A 17,753-nucleotide genomic window follows, 5' to 3' on the forward strand; every position below is an offset into this window, starting at 1 on the left:
TTTGTTGGACCCTCAGTGGCCTGGCCTTTATAGTCTCCCTCGAGGGTTCGTCCTATTGTTGTGCTTTCTCAGCCGTATGCGCTGATCTCTCTTCTCACCCCCATAACCGATTCAATGAGGCTCTGCGATCCCATTGGTGCTCCACTTTCCTGTGAAAAGGTTTCCATGGAAACCAAAAAATAATGCAGACCCTCACCACTGTTGCTCTCCACCAGCTAATAGCTCTCTAAACAGGGGTTCAGGAGAGACTACCTTTGCAACAGGCTTCATGATACAAATTGACCACTATGCTGCTCAGTACCAGATTACAGACATAAGGGAGGATGATTATGTACCTGTCTGCTGCTGTTGTAATAGACTTAAACCAAATGGAATGGGATTACAGTGGTGTATTGCTTGGGGATATGTTTGCTAAGCCATATGGTGAATATTTTGTAAATGACTCCATCACAGAAGCTCTATCTTTTGGCTCCCCAGGCATCTGTAGCCACTGTGGAGATGTTATTGATTCCCTAATCATGTGATTTGTTGTGTCTGAATTCAAGGCTCTGTGATAAAGGAGTTTATCATTCCAGCGCAGCTCCCCTCTTCTCAGACTTGTCCGTTTCCTCACTCAGGCTTTGATTGCCTTTTCTAGATGTAATATGAGCTTTGTATTCTGTTATGGGGGATGGTGTGTCGCTGCCACTGTCAGCAGGATTCTGCGTCCTGGTGAATCTGATGTCTGTTGGCAATATGGTGTGTTGGCGGGATGATGTGACTGGCTCTATCAGCCAGAATACTCCTGGGATATTCTCCATCCCCAGTCACTGTCAGAATGAGAATACCCTGCCTGTATTTCACCATCTAATGTGGCAAGAACTGCATGCTGTTCATGCCTCCGTAGGCAGCTCTCGCCATATTTGATGCTGTAGTTGTCAGTGCCAGTGCTTTGAAACCAGCTCCAAAGTACTGTCAGTCTAAACCGTGCTGCTGACTATTTTTGCACAACGAGGCTGGGGTACCGGCAGTTTAATTGGCTCTCATTGCTATATCGTTATTTTCAGCTGGGAGACACTTGTGGCAAAGCAGTTTAGAAACAGGAAAAAAGTTTAAAGCATTTATGCTCATTAGACACACTTGGTTGGAGACATATTGTTCACTGACAGAAATGTGTGGTAAGAAAAGCAAGGTATTTCTCTTTCAGTGAATAATGCATGACTTCAGATGCTTATCAAGGTCACGTCAGAAGCTGTATGTGGGGACTGTGGTGTATTAGGTCCTCTAATAAAATAATATTATCCAAGTGAGAAGGTATGCAGATTTTAATACTGCAAGGCAAAGATATTAAAATTTTACCTGCCCAGAACACAGGCCTGGACTGCTACTATTTTTTTTTTTATTCTTTCAGTTAATTTTGCCTTCCAGCTGAGAAGTGAAATATTCACACAGATAAAACGCTGTTACAGTCTTAAATTAGCTCACTACTGGGAGCGAGTGCTTCATACATAATAAATGCAAACTCTGTCATTTTAAGTGTCCTAGAATTTTATTTTGTGTTGTTTTTTTCAAGCTCACGGTCTTATTCTGCTTAAATGAATTAAGCATACCAAGACAAATGTGCCATTCTTTTGTCTTCTTGCCGGTGCCTGACTGTTTATTCATCTCATTAGCACAGTCCTGACCTCTGCTTTTTCCCCTTCTGTTCAACAGCCCATGAAAACAGGAGAGGAGAGAGAATCGAGAGAAGTCATCAGCTTCACCTGAACAAAAAAGAAGCACAAGCAAATCCACATGGTATGATAGTATTTTATCTATATATGAAGCACACGTGGTCTTGAAGAAAACCCACAACTTTTGTCTTTAATACATATTTCCCTGTGAAAGACTTTTCTGCCCAATGATTTCCACCAAATCTAGCAGTGATTGCACTTTAGCAGACGCATGTTAAATCAGTAAGAGAAACAGCAGAAAGAGCTTGTTGACAGACTCTTTTCAGATGAAGAAGATGCTGACAGCACAGGCGTAAAGCCATTGTTACCGTCAATGGGAGGCATGGTGCTAGCGAGAGCCGGGTCCTGCGAAGTGAAGTGCTTTTGTCCCTTTACCACCACAGTGGGCCAGCACTGTCTTTGTTAGCCTCTGATTTGCATTGACATTTGTAACATTAGTATTCCAGGCACGACTGAGCAGCAGACATGTATAGATTGAAAGGTTAAAGGGGAGTTTAGACCCAGACACATCAGTTGTAATCAGTCATAGCACATAACCATAAAAGCAGCCAAGCAGACAAATAGATGTGTCTGTTACATGTGCAAGCGACATGTAAGATTATAACCAGATTCTTGAGCCTCATTTTAGGAAGGAAATTTACATTACAATTTGGGTGTTGTTTTTTTGGACACAGTTTTTATTGGTAATAATAAGCTTGTACTCTCATAATGAGTTTCTGAAACCAGGGAACATTGCAACATATAAAACATAAAAGACAGGGTAAGAAAGACGAGCAGTCAGATGACCAAATCCGTTTGAAACAAATGTTAACAAATTTATTTGGAGGGGAGAGGAAAAGTTATGTATTAAAAATGATTACCCACTCAGTCATGTATGAACATTCAATTACAGACAGACTTCCTGGTACAATGATTTACCATGGTGCATTAGTCCTGTGCAATGAGGGATTTTGGTTGCTCACTTTCAATTTTACCTGGTGGTTTAGATATTCTGGCTAAACTTGTTGACTACTTATGTTTGTTGCCCCATCATACTAAGTTGTAGCAATGTCACTATCTTTCCAGATCCCAGCAATCACTTGAAAAAAACAACAATGAAAGAGCGTCATCATAATCAATACAGATTATTGAGATTGAAAGTCCATGCTTTGGAAACTGTAGTTGACAAAGCAATTTCACTACAGAGTCCATCTAGTAGCTGTTTGCCCATGTCCATGTTGGCTTAAATATGGGGATTGAAGTTCATGTTTTACCTTACCTTACTTACAGCAGCTGACAAAACAATCTTATCAGAATGAAATGTAAATTTTAACATCCATATTTGCAACTGGGCAAACTACGTCTGCTGACTAAGAAAGTTCAAGAATAGTTACTAAATGGACCTTGTGGTGAGATTGTTTTGCCATATTTAAATGAAAAGAAATTTTCAACTGAGTGCTCCAAAATGATCACCATCCAAATTAAATGGCACGATAAAAGTATCATATGTGTTCTGCTACACTGTAGCAGAAAAGCTACAGTGAAAATGCAAAGGCATTTGCACACTTGGTTTATTTCTATGAAGTTTTTATTTGCAGTGGGGCATCCAGTATATGTGGGTAATCTCTTTCATGTGAGGCTCCCACAAAAACACAAACATTCACACGCTCCGTCCTCAAGGCTTTGTTTTAATCTTTGCATTGCGCTGTGAAACCGCAGCCTGTAACACAAATTAGGTTACACAGTTGTTTTTGCTGTTTTTCTTTTTCTTTCGTTGAACTTTATCCGAGTGTATGAAGGTTCTGTGTGTATGCTACACAGAGTCATCAGCAAGTAGTAAAACAGCTTTTGGCCTTCTACACGGGGGAACTAGCTATATTCAAACCAACATATGGCTTTGCAACAGGGTGTGAGTGATCGCTTATTAGACAAATGGCTGGCCAAGCTGTCACCGTCATAAAGTGCTCGTCTCTACTCCCCTTTGTTTTCTAACAGGAACTAGTGCTAAGTGGAGATGCCAAACACTGCTCTGCAGACAAAGGCCACTCGTACCCCATATCCAAGTTGCCGTGGAGACCAGTGTCCTTATTGGAGGGCTGGAAAGGTTCCAACATGTGCTAAAAACGATCCCCAATGGATTTCACAAAACGGTGTATTTGAGCCATAAGACAACTATTTGTTTGATTGTAGTGCACATTTTGTGTTCTTTCTGTTCTGATTTGGTGATATGCGAGCAAAGGTGTGTGTGTGTGTGTGTGTGTATGTGTGTCGCTGTGCATTTTGTGCTCCTGCTCATGTTTACACTCCTAAGAGTCCTTCTGTGTTTAGTCCCCTGAGGCTGAAAGCGGTGCCTTTCCTTAAATCTCCCATTGTTTACTTCTGCTGAGGCCATCTGTGATTTAAACACTCTTTATATGGAGAGTTGACGAAGACAATATCCTTGACTTGAACAGTATTTAAAACATAGTCCAGAGACAGCATCACCAACATTTTAATTGTCTCTTGCCTGAGGGTCAGACACTGGACAAAGTAGACTTGGTGAGATTACTGATAGGATTTTTTAAACTTTTTTTCAGGCGAGGAACTGATATTGATTCCACTCCTCATGACTCTGACATGATTGTCCCTCTGGATCCATCCTCTTCTCTTACATTTTACAATCTACATTTTATGATCATAATAGATAAAATAGTAATATTTTTTGGGGGGGATTTTCGTTCATATTGGGTCTAAGGACCGAGGGTGTTCTACAGATTGTAAAACCCCTTGAGGCAAATTGTGATTTGTCATATTGGGCTGTATAAATAAAATTGACTTAATAAGAGGATTTTGGCTAAGATTGTGGGGACTTGCAGAAAAACCCACTAAAGAATGAACAAGGCAAGATGGCAAAAGTAGATGTAGAATCTCAGGGAAAAAATTCCCCCTATTGTCGTCAAAGTAATTAATGTGCATTTAGTTTTGAATTGAGTTATAACAATTTTTTGTGGAAAACCCCTGTGGCAATGTGTCATCCTCCAAAGCACCCCATGGGAAAAGCCCGCGCTGAGTCCAAGCAGGCGGTGGTGCAGAAGTGTTTATGTGTTCATTGTGTGCTGCTACCACATTCCCTCACTGCCAGACAACCAGTGGACTACGAGCTGGAACTCCAGGGGATCAATGCAGCATTGACCATGTGCCTGGGCCTGGTATTGATCCAGTCCCGCGCAGCCAGTTTGTATCTTCACTCAGCCAGATAGAGGTGCCGACACAATTAAGTGAGAATCTCTGCTTTGAGAGAGCGAAGATCACACACCCACCCACCCACACACACACACACACACACACACACACACACAGTGTTCAGTAGAAGCCAAAATCTGCTCATCTCTATCACATGTCTGCTCGAGTTAACCAAGAAGCAATCAATGCCCCCACCCCCCTACCAATTTTCCTTATCTAAGGAGCCGGAGAATCAATGTCACTGTAGGAGTATGAGCAACTGTTAGTATTGACCTAACAGCTGGATGTGTGCCCATTTGGGATGTCAAGAATGTGGCCCGCAGTGCTGTTGACAACACATGGTCAGTCTGTTTGACTGTGCATTTGTTCATTCTGGGAGTCTTCTCTAGTTAATCAGCCTGTTGTTCAGGAGTGTGTCAGCTGCCTGGTCAGAGGACTTCTGCCTTCGGGGATTCACACAATCTCATATCCAAACTGAATGGGTCAGGAGGGCTCCCCTCACAGGCTCAGATAAGAACTGCTTTAGATTCACAGCACGTATAGGAACAATGTACTGAAATGATAAATGGGTTTGCAAGGCAGTGTGAATTCATCAGAGTGCCCTTTTTTTGTCGTGAACTAGCAATGCCCATAATGTGCAGAAGCTGATACCGTTCACCAATCCTGTATATGTACTGTGAAAACTCATTAGGCTAAGCTTGCCAGAGAGTATTTGTATGTCCTGAGCATCTAACAGACATTAGGACCTTTGCTTGTAAGTGTTGCAGTTTCTCAAACTTCCCAAACCCGACTGAATTTCTACACTCTGCTCATGTGTGAGCAACACCCACACACACTGTGCTGGGTTGCCTTTGAGCTACTTTCGTACACTTTCTCTCTGTGGTTGTTCCTTGTTGTCTGTAAGCTGTATGCCCTCCAAAGCTGCATACAGTGCTATAGCTGTTTAGCATTCAGTGCACTTCAAAGCTCCTCAGTGTGACAGCCCGGCCCAGGGCTCATTCTCTCCTAATTGGAGGTTCATTAAGGGACATGGTGCGCCTCAGGGGAGCCCTGCTCACTGCCAGAGGAGCCTGTCTTTATTCGGATTTTGGGGTGTTTACTTGCTGCGGCTGCTTTAGGAAGTCATGGAGAAATATGAAAATGGGTTTTTAATTGAGATAAAGGGTGATGTGGCATGTGTGTGGTCCCTTAGTGTCATTATCAGAGAGTAATAGCACACTCCGGAGAGAGCTTTAGAGTGGCATACAGTAGATAAAAAAACACACCTGCTCCAGCTGCATCAGGGAGCCAGAGGACGAAATGCACCGTCCCCAGGGTTCAACTACAGGTGATCATTTAGAGGGTCATTGACGTTTAAACCCTTACAACCTCAAGAAGGTTTCAGTAGTAATGATTATTTGTTATGCAGGCTCATGCTCAAGATGAAGTGAACTGGCTGGTTATCAGGGGTTGGAGGGTGGCAATAGTTTGGCACGGAGCAGATACAGTGTCCTTGTCGTGCTGATCCATTTGTTCGGCCCGATGGCCAGTGCAGCAGGGGAATATGGACTCACTTCATTAACCATGCTGAAAGTGTCAACTTCAAGGGGAACCATCCAAGGGTGTACTATTTATATATGGAGCACTCTTAATGCAGGACCATGTCTTCTTTATCTTTTAATTATAACGAGCTGACATGGCCATCGTGGTTGATTGTGTAGATGCTAGCCGAACAGACCTCTGGTTTTCTGAGTTAAGCATGAAAAAAGGCCCGTAGCAAGGTTTCAGAATTTCTCATACTGAGAAGAATGTAGGTCAGACGAGCTTGCCCTCATTACAGAGCTCTGCCTTCTGCCGGTACTGTGAAGTTGATTTAGGATCAGTTCTCATTTATCTACTATCAAACTCAACCATGCCGGGCTCCACAGTCCAAGCTGGCCGTGGATCGGTCTTTGCCAAGAGTAAACAATGGGATCTTAGTGCCGTGTGGCATTTCATGATGTCAGTAACGGGAGACGCTGCAGACGTAGATGGAGTTGGCATTTACTCTATACCTCAGGGAAAGACAGTTAGATTGTCAGATTGAGGACATTCATACAGTATTTCCAGGCAACAAACACATTGTATGCAACTATAGCAATGCAGTATTTCTTCCTGCTGTGTGTATCATGTTTGTTTTTAATGGGTGTGTTTTCTTTGGTAGTCTATACAAACACAATGCCACAGAACTCCTTATTTTGACACATTGCTATCTTAGCAAAGCAGCACAGCTGAGGAAAATCTGCCGTAAATCTAATAGTAACATGTGGATGTTGTTGTAAGGCTACAGCTCTTGGGGTGTGACCCACGTTTCCCTTGTCTACATAATGTACTCTGCAGAATATTCATAGAGACTTAGTGGTCTGATCTCTACTGCTAGGCTGTGATCAATGAGGACCTGCGATCCCATGGGAGCCATGGGAAAGACCAGTTTGTTTACTCTGCACTTTCTCCAGGTCTCTGTGGCAGTTTGATTTATACTGTGCTGGTTTGCACCATGGCGTGTTATTTGGAGCCTAGCTAGGCCCTTATAGTCCACTTCATTCTTAAGCATCCAATGCATTTTAATGCAGAAAAGAAAATTGGCTCCAGATCTGACAGTTGGTTTGACCCTGAGACGGGAGCGAAGAGCAAAAGGGTGAAGCTGGAGGAGAAATCAGACATTTTGTTTGGAGAATGAGATGTGAGCTGAGCCCTGAGAGTTTTTCCAGCCAACCCCTTCCACCCCTCCTCGTTCCGCTTCTTCATCCCCTGCTCCAATAAATACAGTTTGCACTCTTCATAGGGGCCCTGGACTAACAGTGGAGCGCAGAAGGGATGAGAAAGGGCCTTTTTCTGATGCTTTTTTCAGAGACTGTAATGTATGCAAATCTCAATTAAAACCTCCTGTGCCCTCATTAGGTCTTTCAGAGAGGCTTAGAAAGAGGAGGGGTTAATTAAAACCCTTCTCAGGCTGTTGGTTGCTTTCAGAGTACCACTAGGAGGGTGATCAATACCTAAGCATATAATTATGATTTAGAGGAGCTGTTTAACCATAGCTCTAAATCAATTTCCTTGGGTCTGAGGAGGAAAGAAGGAGAGGAAAAAATAATAAGCCCTCAGGCTGGTGAGGGGAGGAGATGTTCTCATTCTATGTTAACTCGTGCCCACAGCAGACAAAGACTGCCTTCATCATCTTTAGTATTGTTCAATGTTATTGTCAAGGCAACTTACACAGGACTACATTGAACAAAGACAAAAAAAACGGTTCTATGGAGCTGCACATTGAAATTAAAATCAGCAGGAAAACCAAACCAGTGCAAACACACCACAATAAAAGAAAAACAGATTAGAAAAAGATACAGGTTATGATTTAGCATTATTGCCGTGCGTCTGTGTAAAATCATTGCAGCAAGCAGTTGTGCAGTCCTTGTTTAAGACGTTGGTTTGGAGAGATTATGGTTTGTTTCACCTGAAAACATGAATTTCCCACTCTAAGGGGTGAAAGGGTCAAGGCTGAATCCCATTTGAGCGACAGCAGAACCCCTTCAAAGACGGACAGAAATAAAAGCTGGCGTCGATCATATCCCAAACTTCCCTGCTGCCTCAAAGAAGCAGAGAGATCACCCAGAGGAGTCATCTGAAAGCACATCAGGCATTGGAAAGACTGCCAAAGATTATGAGATTACATTTACTCCATCACACTGTGTACTCCATTACACTATGTACATGTGTACATGTATGCATGTATGCATGTATGTGTACCTGTATATCATATCCACCTTCAACATGTAGATAATGAGAATAGTTTACTCTTGCATCCTTTGCACTCTGATCACTGCACTATTTGTCTATATTGTTTTGTTCATAGTGTCTATATTAGTGTTGTCTATTCTGTAGTTTGTGTCTGATTTTATTTTATTATTGTGTTATGGTATTATTGTATAAGTAAGCACATCGTGAGCAATGTACAATCCTGAGTTAAATTCCACGTATGTGTACACATACCTGGCAATAAAACTGATTCTAATTCTGATTTGACGGACATGCTGCAAAGTACAGACAATGTTTTCAATTAGAGATGGCAGTGTGTAGCTGCCTAGATGTGCAAACCTATTTACACTTCCTCAGAGAAATCGCTTTTTAATCTGCTTGTTACCCAGACTCAGTCCTGGCTATCACTATGGGAGAGCAAATTAATAATCACAACTACAAAGCAAAGACGGCCAGTTCATTTCTGCCCAGTAATTAGTTTTCTTCTTTCACTGAGACTGCAATTAAGCTGCCCCACAGATCGTTTCCACTACAGGTTTTTGCAGAATATGTAGAGAAGATTCCTTAGACAATTCCTATCCTCCCTGAGGGGAAAATCTTGTTCATTTGCAGAATGGTGAGGGGGGGGATGCATATATGTATATATATATATATATATATATATAACACACACAAGGTCATGGATACTGAGGAACCCATGTTGTCTCCTATGCAGGAGAGCCATTCTTCATTAACCAGGAGTGCTTCCAGGACAGGCCCTCATCAGGGAAAGTGTGTTTATGTTAGATAGAGGGTTGGCTGATGGGAGCACAGGGCCTCTGCCTCTCATTACATTAAGAAGAAGCTCCATATTAAGGGCCATACTTTCTCGTTTAATGCTCATGGAGCCAGAGTCAGGACTCATACCCTTAAAATGCTCTGAGATAGACAGCCCCTCGGGTCACACTGAACCTGGGGACCCCATCTGCGCAGAGATAGGAAGTGCTGATAGGCAATCGGGACATCTGACTGTGAAAGTGCGTCTTTAAAATTACATAAGTTGTCACGGTGTGCAGCGAGATGAGTTGTGTCAGGTTGGGTTGACATTGTGTAGCCTAAACTTGTAGTTACTTAGGGACTGCTGACAAACTGTAGCTGGTACAGAGCACCTGGGGGGATAATACAAGGATTTTCAGCTCAAATTGGACCAAATTACCTGACAGGCCTGTATGTGTGTGTGTATTGCATGTTTGAGTGGCAGAACTCATTAAAAATGTGAGCAGGTTTTTGCAGAGTATTATTTTCTTGGCAGTTTCATCTGAATTCCTATCCAGAGTGCAAGAGAATGGGAATACTGTGAGCATTTGGCAGGATTCATTAAGTGGTGCGCTTTATGTTGTTTCCTCTCAGGGGCAGGGAGAGGCTTCAGCGCGAGGGACAACCATGGAGGGGGACTGTCTCAGCTGCATCAAGTACCTCATGTTTGTCTTCAATTTCCTCATCTTTGTAAGTATTTTCATCTCTTTCTCAAATACACTTCATCTGGCTATCTCTGAAGTTAGTGTCAATCTAATGATTTAAGATGGGTTTCTGACCTCCCCCTGCTCAACTGACTAATGGAGCCACATTTGCATTTCATTAGACGGAGGCAATCTTGATTCTATCAAATTCTCTTTTGATTAGATTTTAGTGCGCTGACACACATCTGAGGCACACAGTGCCATACAGAGTTTGTGACTGGCACCTGAGTTTATCAGTCTTGATCAGACCATCAAGGGTAATCCTGTTAGTCTGAGCCTGTAAAGGGGGGAGGGTCAGAGTAAGAAGGTTTGTCTCTTTTCCTGCTTTATTAAGCGCAACCAAACCGCTTAGAGACTCTTCTCAGATGTGGTTGTTCAGGGCTGGGCTAATAATGCACTCAGCGGAGCAAAGAATGAACTTAGCTGTTAGCATAACTCAATAACAACCACTATATTTCACTGCCATCCCTTTCTTTCTTTCTATGGGCACTTCACACTCATGTAACACATAAGCATTTTTCAAGCCCAATGGTGCTTCCAATATGGCTATCTCCTTTCCTCATACCACAACCTCTACCTCCAATATGGAGTGGCTTTCATTTGCTGAAGCCCAGGTCTCTCCCTGTGTCAGAGGAAGAGGATTGTGGTAGAAGTATATAATGCTCTCCCCACACACACACACACACACACACACACACACACACACACACACCTCAGTACCTTCTTTTCTTAATCACATGAGTCACCCCAAAGTGGCAGATAAGGTTTTAGTGAAAGGGAGGATGGGAGAGGATGGAGGCTGCAGTGCTGTGAATTTCTTTAGCAGGGATAGTTGAAGCAGGCTAGATGTCTCCATCCACCCCCTACTAAGACATTATGGCTCTCTAGATATCCATCCTTTTATCTGCCATCTCATCTCACCCCAGCCTTTCAAAGATTTGCATTACCAGCATGTTTTCCTGGAAAAAAGCACAAATTTATTTTCCATTAAATGACATCTTGTTGAATGTTTTTGTGTGCCAGTGGGGATACAGCGCTATCCTCTGAGTTTCCATTAATTTTTAAAATGCAGCCAATTCCTGTTTTGTCTAACTAGTGTCTGCTTTCTTGTTCCTCCATCAGCTGGGGGGCTCTTTCCTCCTGGGAGTGGGAGTGTGGGTGCTGGTGGATCCTACAGGGTTCAGGGAAATTGTAGCAGCCAACCCCCTGCTATTCACTGGTGTCTACATTATCCTGGGCATGGGAGGCATGCTCTTCCTTCTGGGCTTCCTGGGCTGCTGTGGAGCCATCCGCGAAAACAAGTGTCTGCTCCTCTTTGTGAGTCGACAGACAAATTCAAAATATAGTTCTGTTACTGATCTTGTTTGTGTGCATGCGTGTTGATTATTCTGTCAGTTTTTGGACTGCCATGCTTGAAACTGAAAGCCAAAAGAGCAAAATGCCCTTCTATTTGCCTTTGTGCCTCGAGTCTCATGTATAGTTAATGCTGAGCGAAGCGGGCATAGACAGAATGTGATTTTAAGTGACATGCACATTTTCTGACACTTATCCAGCTTGTCCTACTCTGTCTCACTTTTTTTTTTTATTCGGTCTTATTGCAGTTCTTCATGCTCATCCTACTCATCTTCTTAGCCGAGCTGGCTGCTGCCATCCTGGCCTTCATATTTCGGGAGCATGTAAGTTGCAACAGTATTTACTTCACCTTTTGTCACCATTGTCCAGTAAGGCTGGGTTTTTTTCAATACCAAAATGTTTTTATATAGCACTAGTATCAAATATCCAAAAGCTGGGATCTCATGCCTGCTCGTATTCATACTTTTCTTTACTTGTTCTGTCACCAGTTTCTTATTTATTTAGTCTTCTTGTATGATTGTTTGTGCATAAACAACACTAAAGAGTACTCCACAGATTTATCATTGCACTCCTAACATTTTTGGACTCACTATGAACAGTAAAAAAAGACCAAAATCAAAGGAACATAACCAGACCTTTTATATTCCACGCATTCATCTTTGTCAAAACCTGGCGGCTACATTACCCCCAGGGCAACTCGACTTGGGTCGACTTGGGTGATTTGGGTGTGCTATGCTAGTAGCAGCTAATGTAGCCTCGTAGCCTAAAGTCACTAGCTTCAAGTAGACATGAGGAGCTGGTTACCGAGTTCTAGTAGGCTCACTGTTTTCTAACTCCACACCCCCAGACGTTATACCTTTTTTTTTTTTTTTTCCTCCAGACAACAGACTTTGATGTGTAAAATGGCTGCAATCCCCCATTAAAATGATACCTAAGTGAAAAAAAACCATATCATGCCTGTGGTGGTGACATTAACATGTGCTCTTGCCGGCTATTTTTTTTAGCTGACCAGAGAGTACTTCACCAAGGAGCTGAAGAGACATTATCAGGGCTACAACAACACTGACGTCTTCACCTCCACATGGAATGCCATCATGACTACAGTAAGGCTACTGCACATATGGCAAAGTGCTTACACACTGTAGCTTTTACCAACTCATTGCTTCCACTAACAGTGGAAACAGGAAGGTTTGCAGCCTGGCGTCAAGGGGCAATATTTTATAGATAAAATCCTAGACATTTAGGTCAATATTCATGCTGGATTGGTGCACGCACACAGTGGACCACACACCAGTGCACAAAGAGGCACTCAGCAATTCTTCTCCTATTCTCTCCTCTCCTCCCATCAGTTTGAATGCTGTGGGGTGAACAGCCCAGAGGATTTTAAGGACAGCCTGTTCAGGCTAATCAACCAAAATCATATGGTGCCAGAAGCCTGCTGCCAGCATGCCAGTCAGACCAGGGAGTTGGCCTATATCACCCAGGAGCAGTGCTTATCAGGCAGTATGATGTTCCGCAATAACAAGGTAACTTCTGACATCTGTCATGACATCTTCTCTCACCCTCTCTCTCTTTCTCCCTCCTTCCAAACCACCTTCAGGCTTAATTAGAGCAGACAGCTGAGGGGTGACATCCAGGGGCTTGCTGGCTCCTCCATGGCTGATTAGTGCTTTTCCTTGTTTTGGGTGTCATAGGAGGCCATTTACTATGTGTTATAGTGTGGAGAAACCAGTGTATGTATGCATCTGAGCACGTGTGAGTGTTTTGTGTAAGTGTGCATACAATGGTAAAGTGGAATTTTTGTGGAGCATACATGTGTGCAAAAGTAGAGGATAATAAGTATATGAATATGTGACAATTAGGTGTGCTTCACAGTTACACATACACATACCCACATTCCGGCTTCCATGTGTGTAAAGAAAGCCTTGGAGTGAAATGTAATTACAGTGAAAGCTGATAGGAAGAAGTTTTCTGTGCTCTCCACCTGTTGTCTTTCAAGCCACTAGAACAATGCGAGGTGTCCACAATGCGTGTGTCTCTCTGTTCATTCACACAAAGAGCCCTCATTAAAAGGCAGTACTGCTGGAGGCCTTGCTTCCCTCTCATTCAACCAGGCCTTTGTTCAAAGCCTCACTCGATTAACTGTGATGTTACTTTAATTGTCTCTGCAATTCTTCAACTTTATAGCCTATTGATTCTATGCTGAGCGTCACGTCTTTTGTGTGTCCACAGGGCTGTTACTCTGCAGTAGTTGACTACTTTGAACTGTACATCTATGTGGCTGGAGCGCTGGCCATTGTGGTTCTGACCATTGAGGTATGAAGGGTTTTCATTTGAGTTAAATCATCACATATGCAGCATTTTCTTTGCCTCTTCAGTTGTGTTAACATTCATTTAAGCTGAGGAATATCTGCCTGAATATGTGTGGTGTTATATGAAAGCTCCTTGTACACCAAGATCTCCATCTAGTGTTGATCCTTGGTATTACATGAACATAGATTTGACTGGACTGCTTTTTTACATTTTTTTTTACAATTGGCTACATGCATGCTTTTGTTCACACTGTTTTCTTTACCAACATACACTTAATTGCACATCCATAATGCACAAATGGAACCGAAGCACTTCATTCACATCTCAGGATCAACTCTTGTATCTTAAGACTGACAACATTTGTCTCCCAACCAGAAAATGTTGTCCCTCATAAGACCAGTTACAACCGATAGCATTTCAATATGTATCACTTTTGTCTTTCAAGTAATTTTTAGTAACTTGGTATATAGTTACTAGCTATAAATCCAGTCATGCAATACAAAACTCTCTTGCCCTTTTCCTCACCTGGCGCAAGTTGGCCAGGGATAAATTGAGGCATTCAGTATTGTCTGGTCCGATTAGTGGTTTATGGGTTTTTTTGTGCGTATGTGTTTTTTTTGTTACTGTAGATGTAGCGGAATGTCACAATTTGCAGTCAAATTAAAGTAATTGGTTTGTAAAATAGCATGTAAACATGTGCAAATTAAGTGTAACTACACAGTTTTGGTAGTGTTGTGGTAGGGTTTAATTGAGAAAACAATTCACGAAATAGGGAAGAATGTGGCCATTGAATGCATTTTGTGTCATAAGCAATGAAAGGTTATTCAGTTTAGTCTACAGTGGCGGCTGTTGTTGTGTTGAGAGTTTTGAAACATTGAACTCAGTATTGAGAAATACATGTAACCAATTTTAAAACTCTGTTATCCAGAGTGGGACTGCTGTTCTAGTTTCACATGTTGTCATTGTTTCCCTGTGTGCTAATCATTGCATTTTCCTCCTTTTCTCAGCTCTTTGCCATGGTCTTTGCAATGTGTCTCTTCAGGGGAATCCAGTAGAGCGGCTCCATCTGTGAACTTCTTTTTCAAAAAAGGGAATTAAGGAGAAAAGAACAAAAAGGACACTTGTAAATTTGTTGATCTCTTTTTCTATTGGCTAATTGGTAGAGAAAACAAACTCCTGTACTTCACAGCTGGACTTTTGAGGTACTGGGTGGCAAAAAAACACATACATATGCATTAACACATACACATAAACCACTGATAAAGTGGGAGATCAGAGACAAAACTGATGTAAAACGATTTGTGTGTAAAGTGGAAACAGTCATTTTTTTGGACCAGGTCTAGCACAGACTGGGAGTAAAGTGGACCAGGCATGAGGACCAGGTGAAGCCTGAGCAGAAGGCACTGCACTGACTTTTGGATGAAGAATATTTATATTAAGTAAAGTTGGCTTAACTGTTAAAAATGTTTTGATGTACACTTTGCTGTTAACCCTGTTCCCTTTCATACTGTATACTGTAACACACTCCCTCCCCTATATGCCTTTTTACAGCCATTCTTCTTTAATGCTGTTATATAAGCTTTGTGTGTGTGTGTGCGTGTGTGCGTGTGTGCATGTGTTTGTGTGCGTGCGTGCGTGCGTGCGTGCGTGTACATACTGGATGCTCTTTTTGAATGTGTATGAACTAGTTTGTGAGCATGTGAGCTCATGGCTCTTCATGACCCCCTCCCAAGCTTGAAAGCCAACCTCGGATTCTTTTTCTATTTGTATGGTGATGTTTATTGCAGTAGTGGTTGTAGGTGGTGAAATGTATGTGTATGCATTTGTATTAGATTCTGTCAATGACATAAATGGCATTCTAAATGACTGCCCTTGTGTTTTGTTTTTTTCTTTAATTCACCCTTAAATAATTTCAGATCATCTTTACAAATACGATGAACCCCATGTGTAGTGTTCTGCAAATAAAGCATCTGAGCATGATGGAAACACATGCAGTACATGAAGGTTTAATACATGAATAAATGTTTATCGTTACGTTTACCCGATTAACTACAAACTTTGTTTTTATTATTTACAATTACAGTCTGATAGGAGAAACAAACGTTATTGTAATTTTGTGACAAATTGCTTTACAATGTTTTTTGCATCAGGGCCCATGATAAAATCAATTAAACTGCAAAACCAAGGTATTTGTCAGAATAGATAGTTAGCCTATAAGTTTTCAGCTGCAGCCTTGTGCCATTGGTGATTGTTCTCTTTTAACAACAAATCGGTCATCTCTGCTACACCTTTTTGACAAGTACTAAAACATAAAAAATGGATGGATTCTCTCTCTCTCTCCCTCACTCCTTCACCCTCAACTGGTTGAGGCAGATGGCCGCCCACCCTGAGCCATGGTTCTGCTCTTAAAAGGAAGTTTTTCCTTGCCTCTGTCGCCTAGTGCTTGCTTTTGGTGGGAATTGTTGGGCTTCTGTAAATAACATCACAGAGTACGGTCTAGACCTGCTCTTTTATGAAAAGCACTCTGAGATAACTGTTGTTGTGATTTGGCACTATATAAATAAAATTTAATTGATGTTTCATGAGCCAAAGTAAAATACAATTTGATTATGATCCATATATGGCTGTTAGTTTTATTGTGATAATAAGCTGAATTTCACCTGCAGTGCATTAGTTTATTGATTTTTTTCCTGCAAGAAAGTATATAAGTGTGAACAACATACAGTAAGGATAAATTATGTATGGTAACTAAACCATGGCAGCAGGTGCAATAATTAAAAAATAGGATATAGCAAAGAAAAACTGAAAGTGAAGCAAATGAGGAGCATTAAAATTTAGCATATTTTGCTTCTCTGTTTAATCATTTTATCTCCTGAACATTTTATTGTTTTTCCTTTTTTTTTTTTATTGATACATGGAGTCTACCCTCATAACTCCTAGTATTGTACTGCCAAACCTGCCAACCTAAAACTGAACATGCTTGTGAGGATGTCCTCGGACATAATACGATTAAGTAAACATTTGCAAAGAGAAAAATATACCCAACATTTGTCTTAAGGATTGGCTTCAAAAAAGACACTTTCACTATGTCTATTAGATCCATCAATCTGTCAATCAATCTTATATGTCTCAAAGTAAGACATATAAGATATACTTCTCAGATTGTTGGTTGTACAAACCAGTCTAGTTCTTCAATATCTTAAATGTACACTAATCGTATAAGTTAAAAAAACATATTTGAAAAAGGTACAGCTTTGTTCACTTCAACAGGGAAAATTGTGCTTTCTGAGCCCCATCCACACTACTCCGTTTTTGCTACAACAACAGGAAAACACAATGGAGGGAAAGTAAATACACTGCTCAAAAAAATAAAGGGAACACTTAAACAACACAATGTAACTCCAAGTCAATCACACTCCTGTGAAATCAGACTGTCCACCAGACTGTCCACTGATTGACAATCAATTTCACATGTTTTTGTGCAAATGGAATAGACAACAGGTGGAAATTATAGGCAATTAGCAAGACACCCCCAATAAAGGAGTGGTTCTGCAGGTGGTGACCACAGACCACTTCTCAGTTCCTATGCTTCCTGGCTGATGTTTTGGTCACTTTTGAATGCTGGCGGTGCTTTCACTCTAGTGGTAGCATGAGACGGAGTCTACAACCCACACAAGTGGCTCAGGTAGTGCAGCTCATCCAGGATGGCACATCAATGCGAGCTGTGGCAAGAAGGTTTGCTGTGTCTGTCAGCATAGTGACCAGAGCATGGAGGCGCTACCACGAGACAGGCCAGTACATCAGGAGACGTGGAGGAGGCCGTAGGAGGGCAACAACCCAGCAGCAGGACCGCTACCTCCGCCTTTGTGCAAGGAGGAGTAGGAGGAGCACTGCCAGAGCCCTG

The 17,753-nt window shown here is 41.9% G+C and overlaps 1 protein-coding gene across 1 annotated transcript in view; it reads left to right on the forward strand.

The window, feature by feature from the left end:
• The window catches only part of tspan18b (tetraspanin 18b), a 33,012-nt gene extending 17,141 nt beyond the window's left edge, over positions 1-15,871 (forward strand). Inside the window, exons 2-9 of the mRNA XM_038705824.1 lie at positions 1,693-1,776; positions 10,074-10,169; positions 11,306-11,500; positions 11,785-11,859; positions 12,541-12,639; positions 12,886-13,062; positions 13,769-13,852; positions 14,857-15,871. Coding sequence (XP_038561752.1) covers positions 1,774-1,776; positions 10,074-10,169; positions 11,306-11,500; positions 11,785-11,859; positions 12,541-12,639; positions 12,886-13,062; positions 13,769-13,852; positions 14,857-14,904 — 777 coding nt within the window. The 5' untranslated portion in view covers positions 1,693-1,773 and the 3' untranslated portion in view covers positions 14,905-15,871. The remainder of the gene's footprint in view (positions 1-1,692; positions 1,777-10,073; positions 10,170-11,305; positions 11,501-11,784; positions 11,860-12,540; positions 12,640-12,885; positions 13,063-13,768; positions 13,853-14,856) is intronic.
• Positions 15,872-17,753: the final 1,882 nt, after the last annotated feature.

This window comes from Micropterus salmoides, unplaced genomic scaffold (assembly GCF_014851395.1).
Source record: "Micropterus salmoides isolate LMB-PRFRI ecotype aquatic unplaced genomic scaffold, ASM1485139v1 Ms_hic_scaffold_8, whole genome shotgun sequence".
In the NCBI taxonomy this organism is placed as follows: Eukaryota; Metazoa; Chordata; class Actinopteri; order Centrarchiformes; family Centrarchidae; genus Micropterus; species Micropterus salmoides.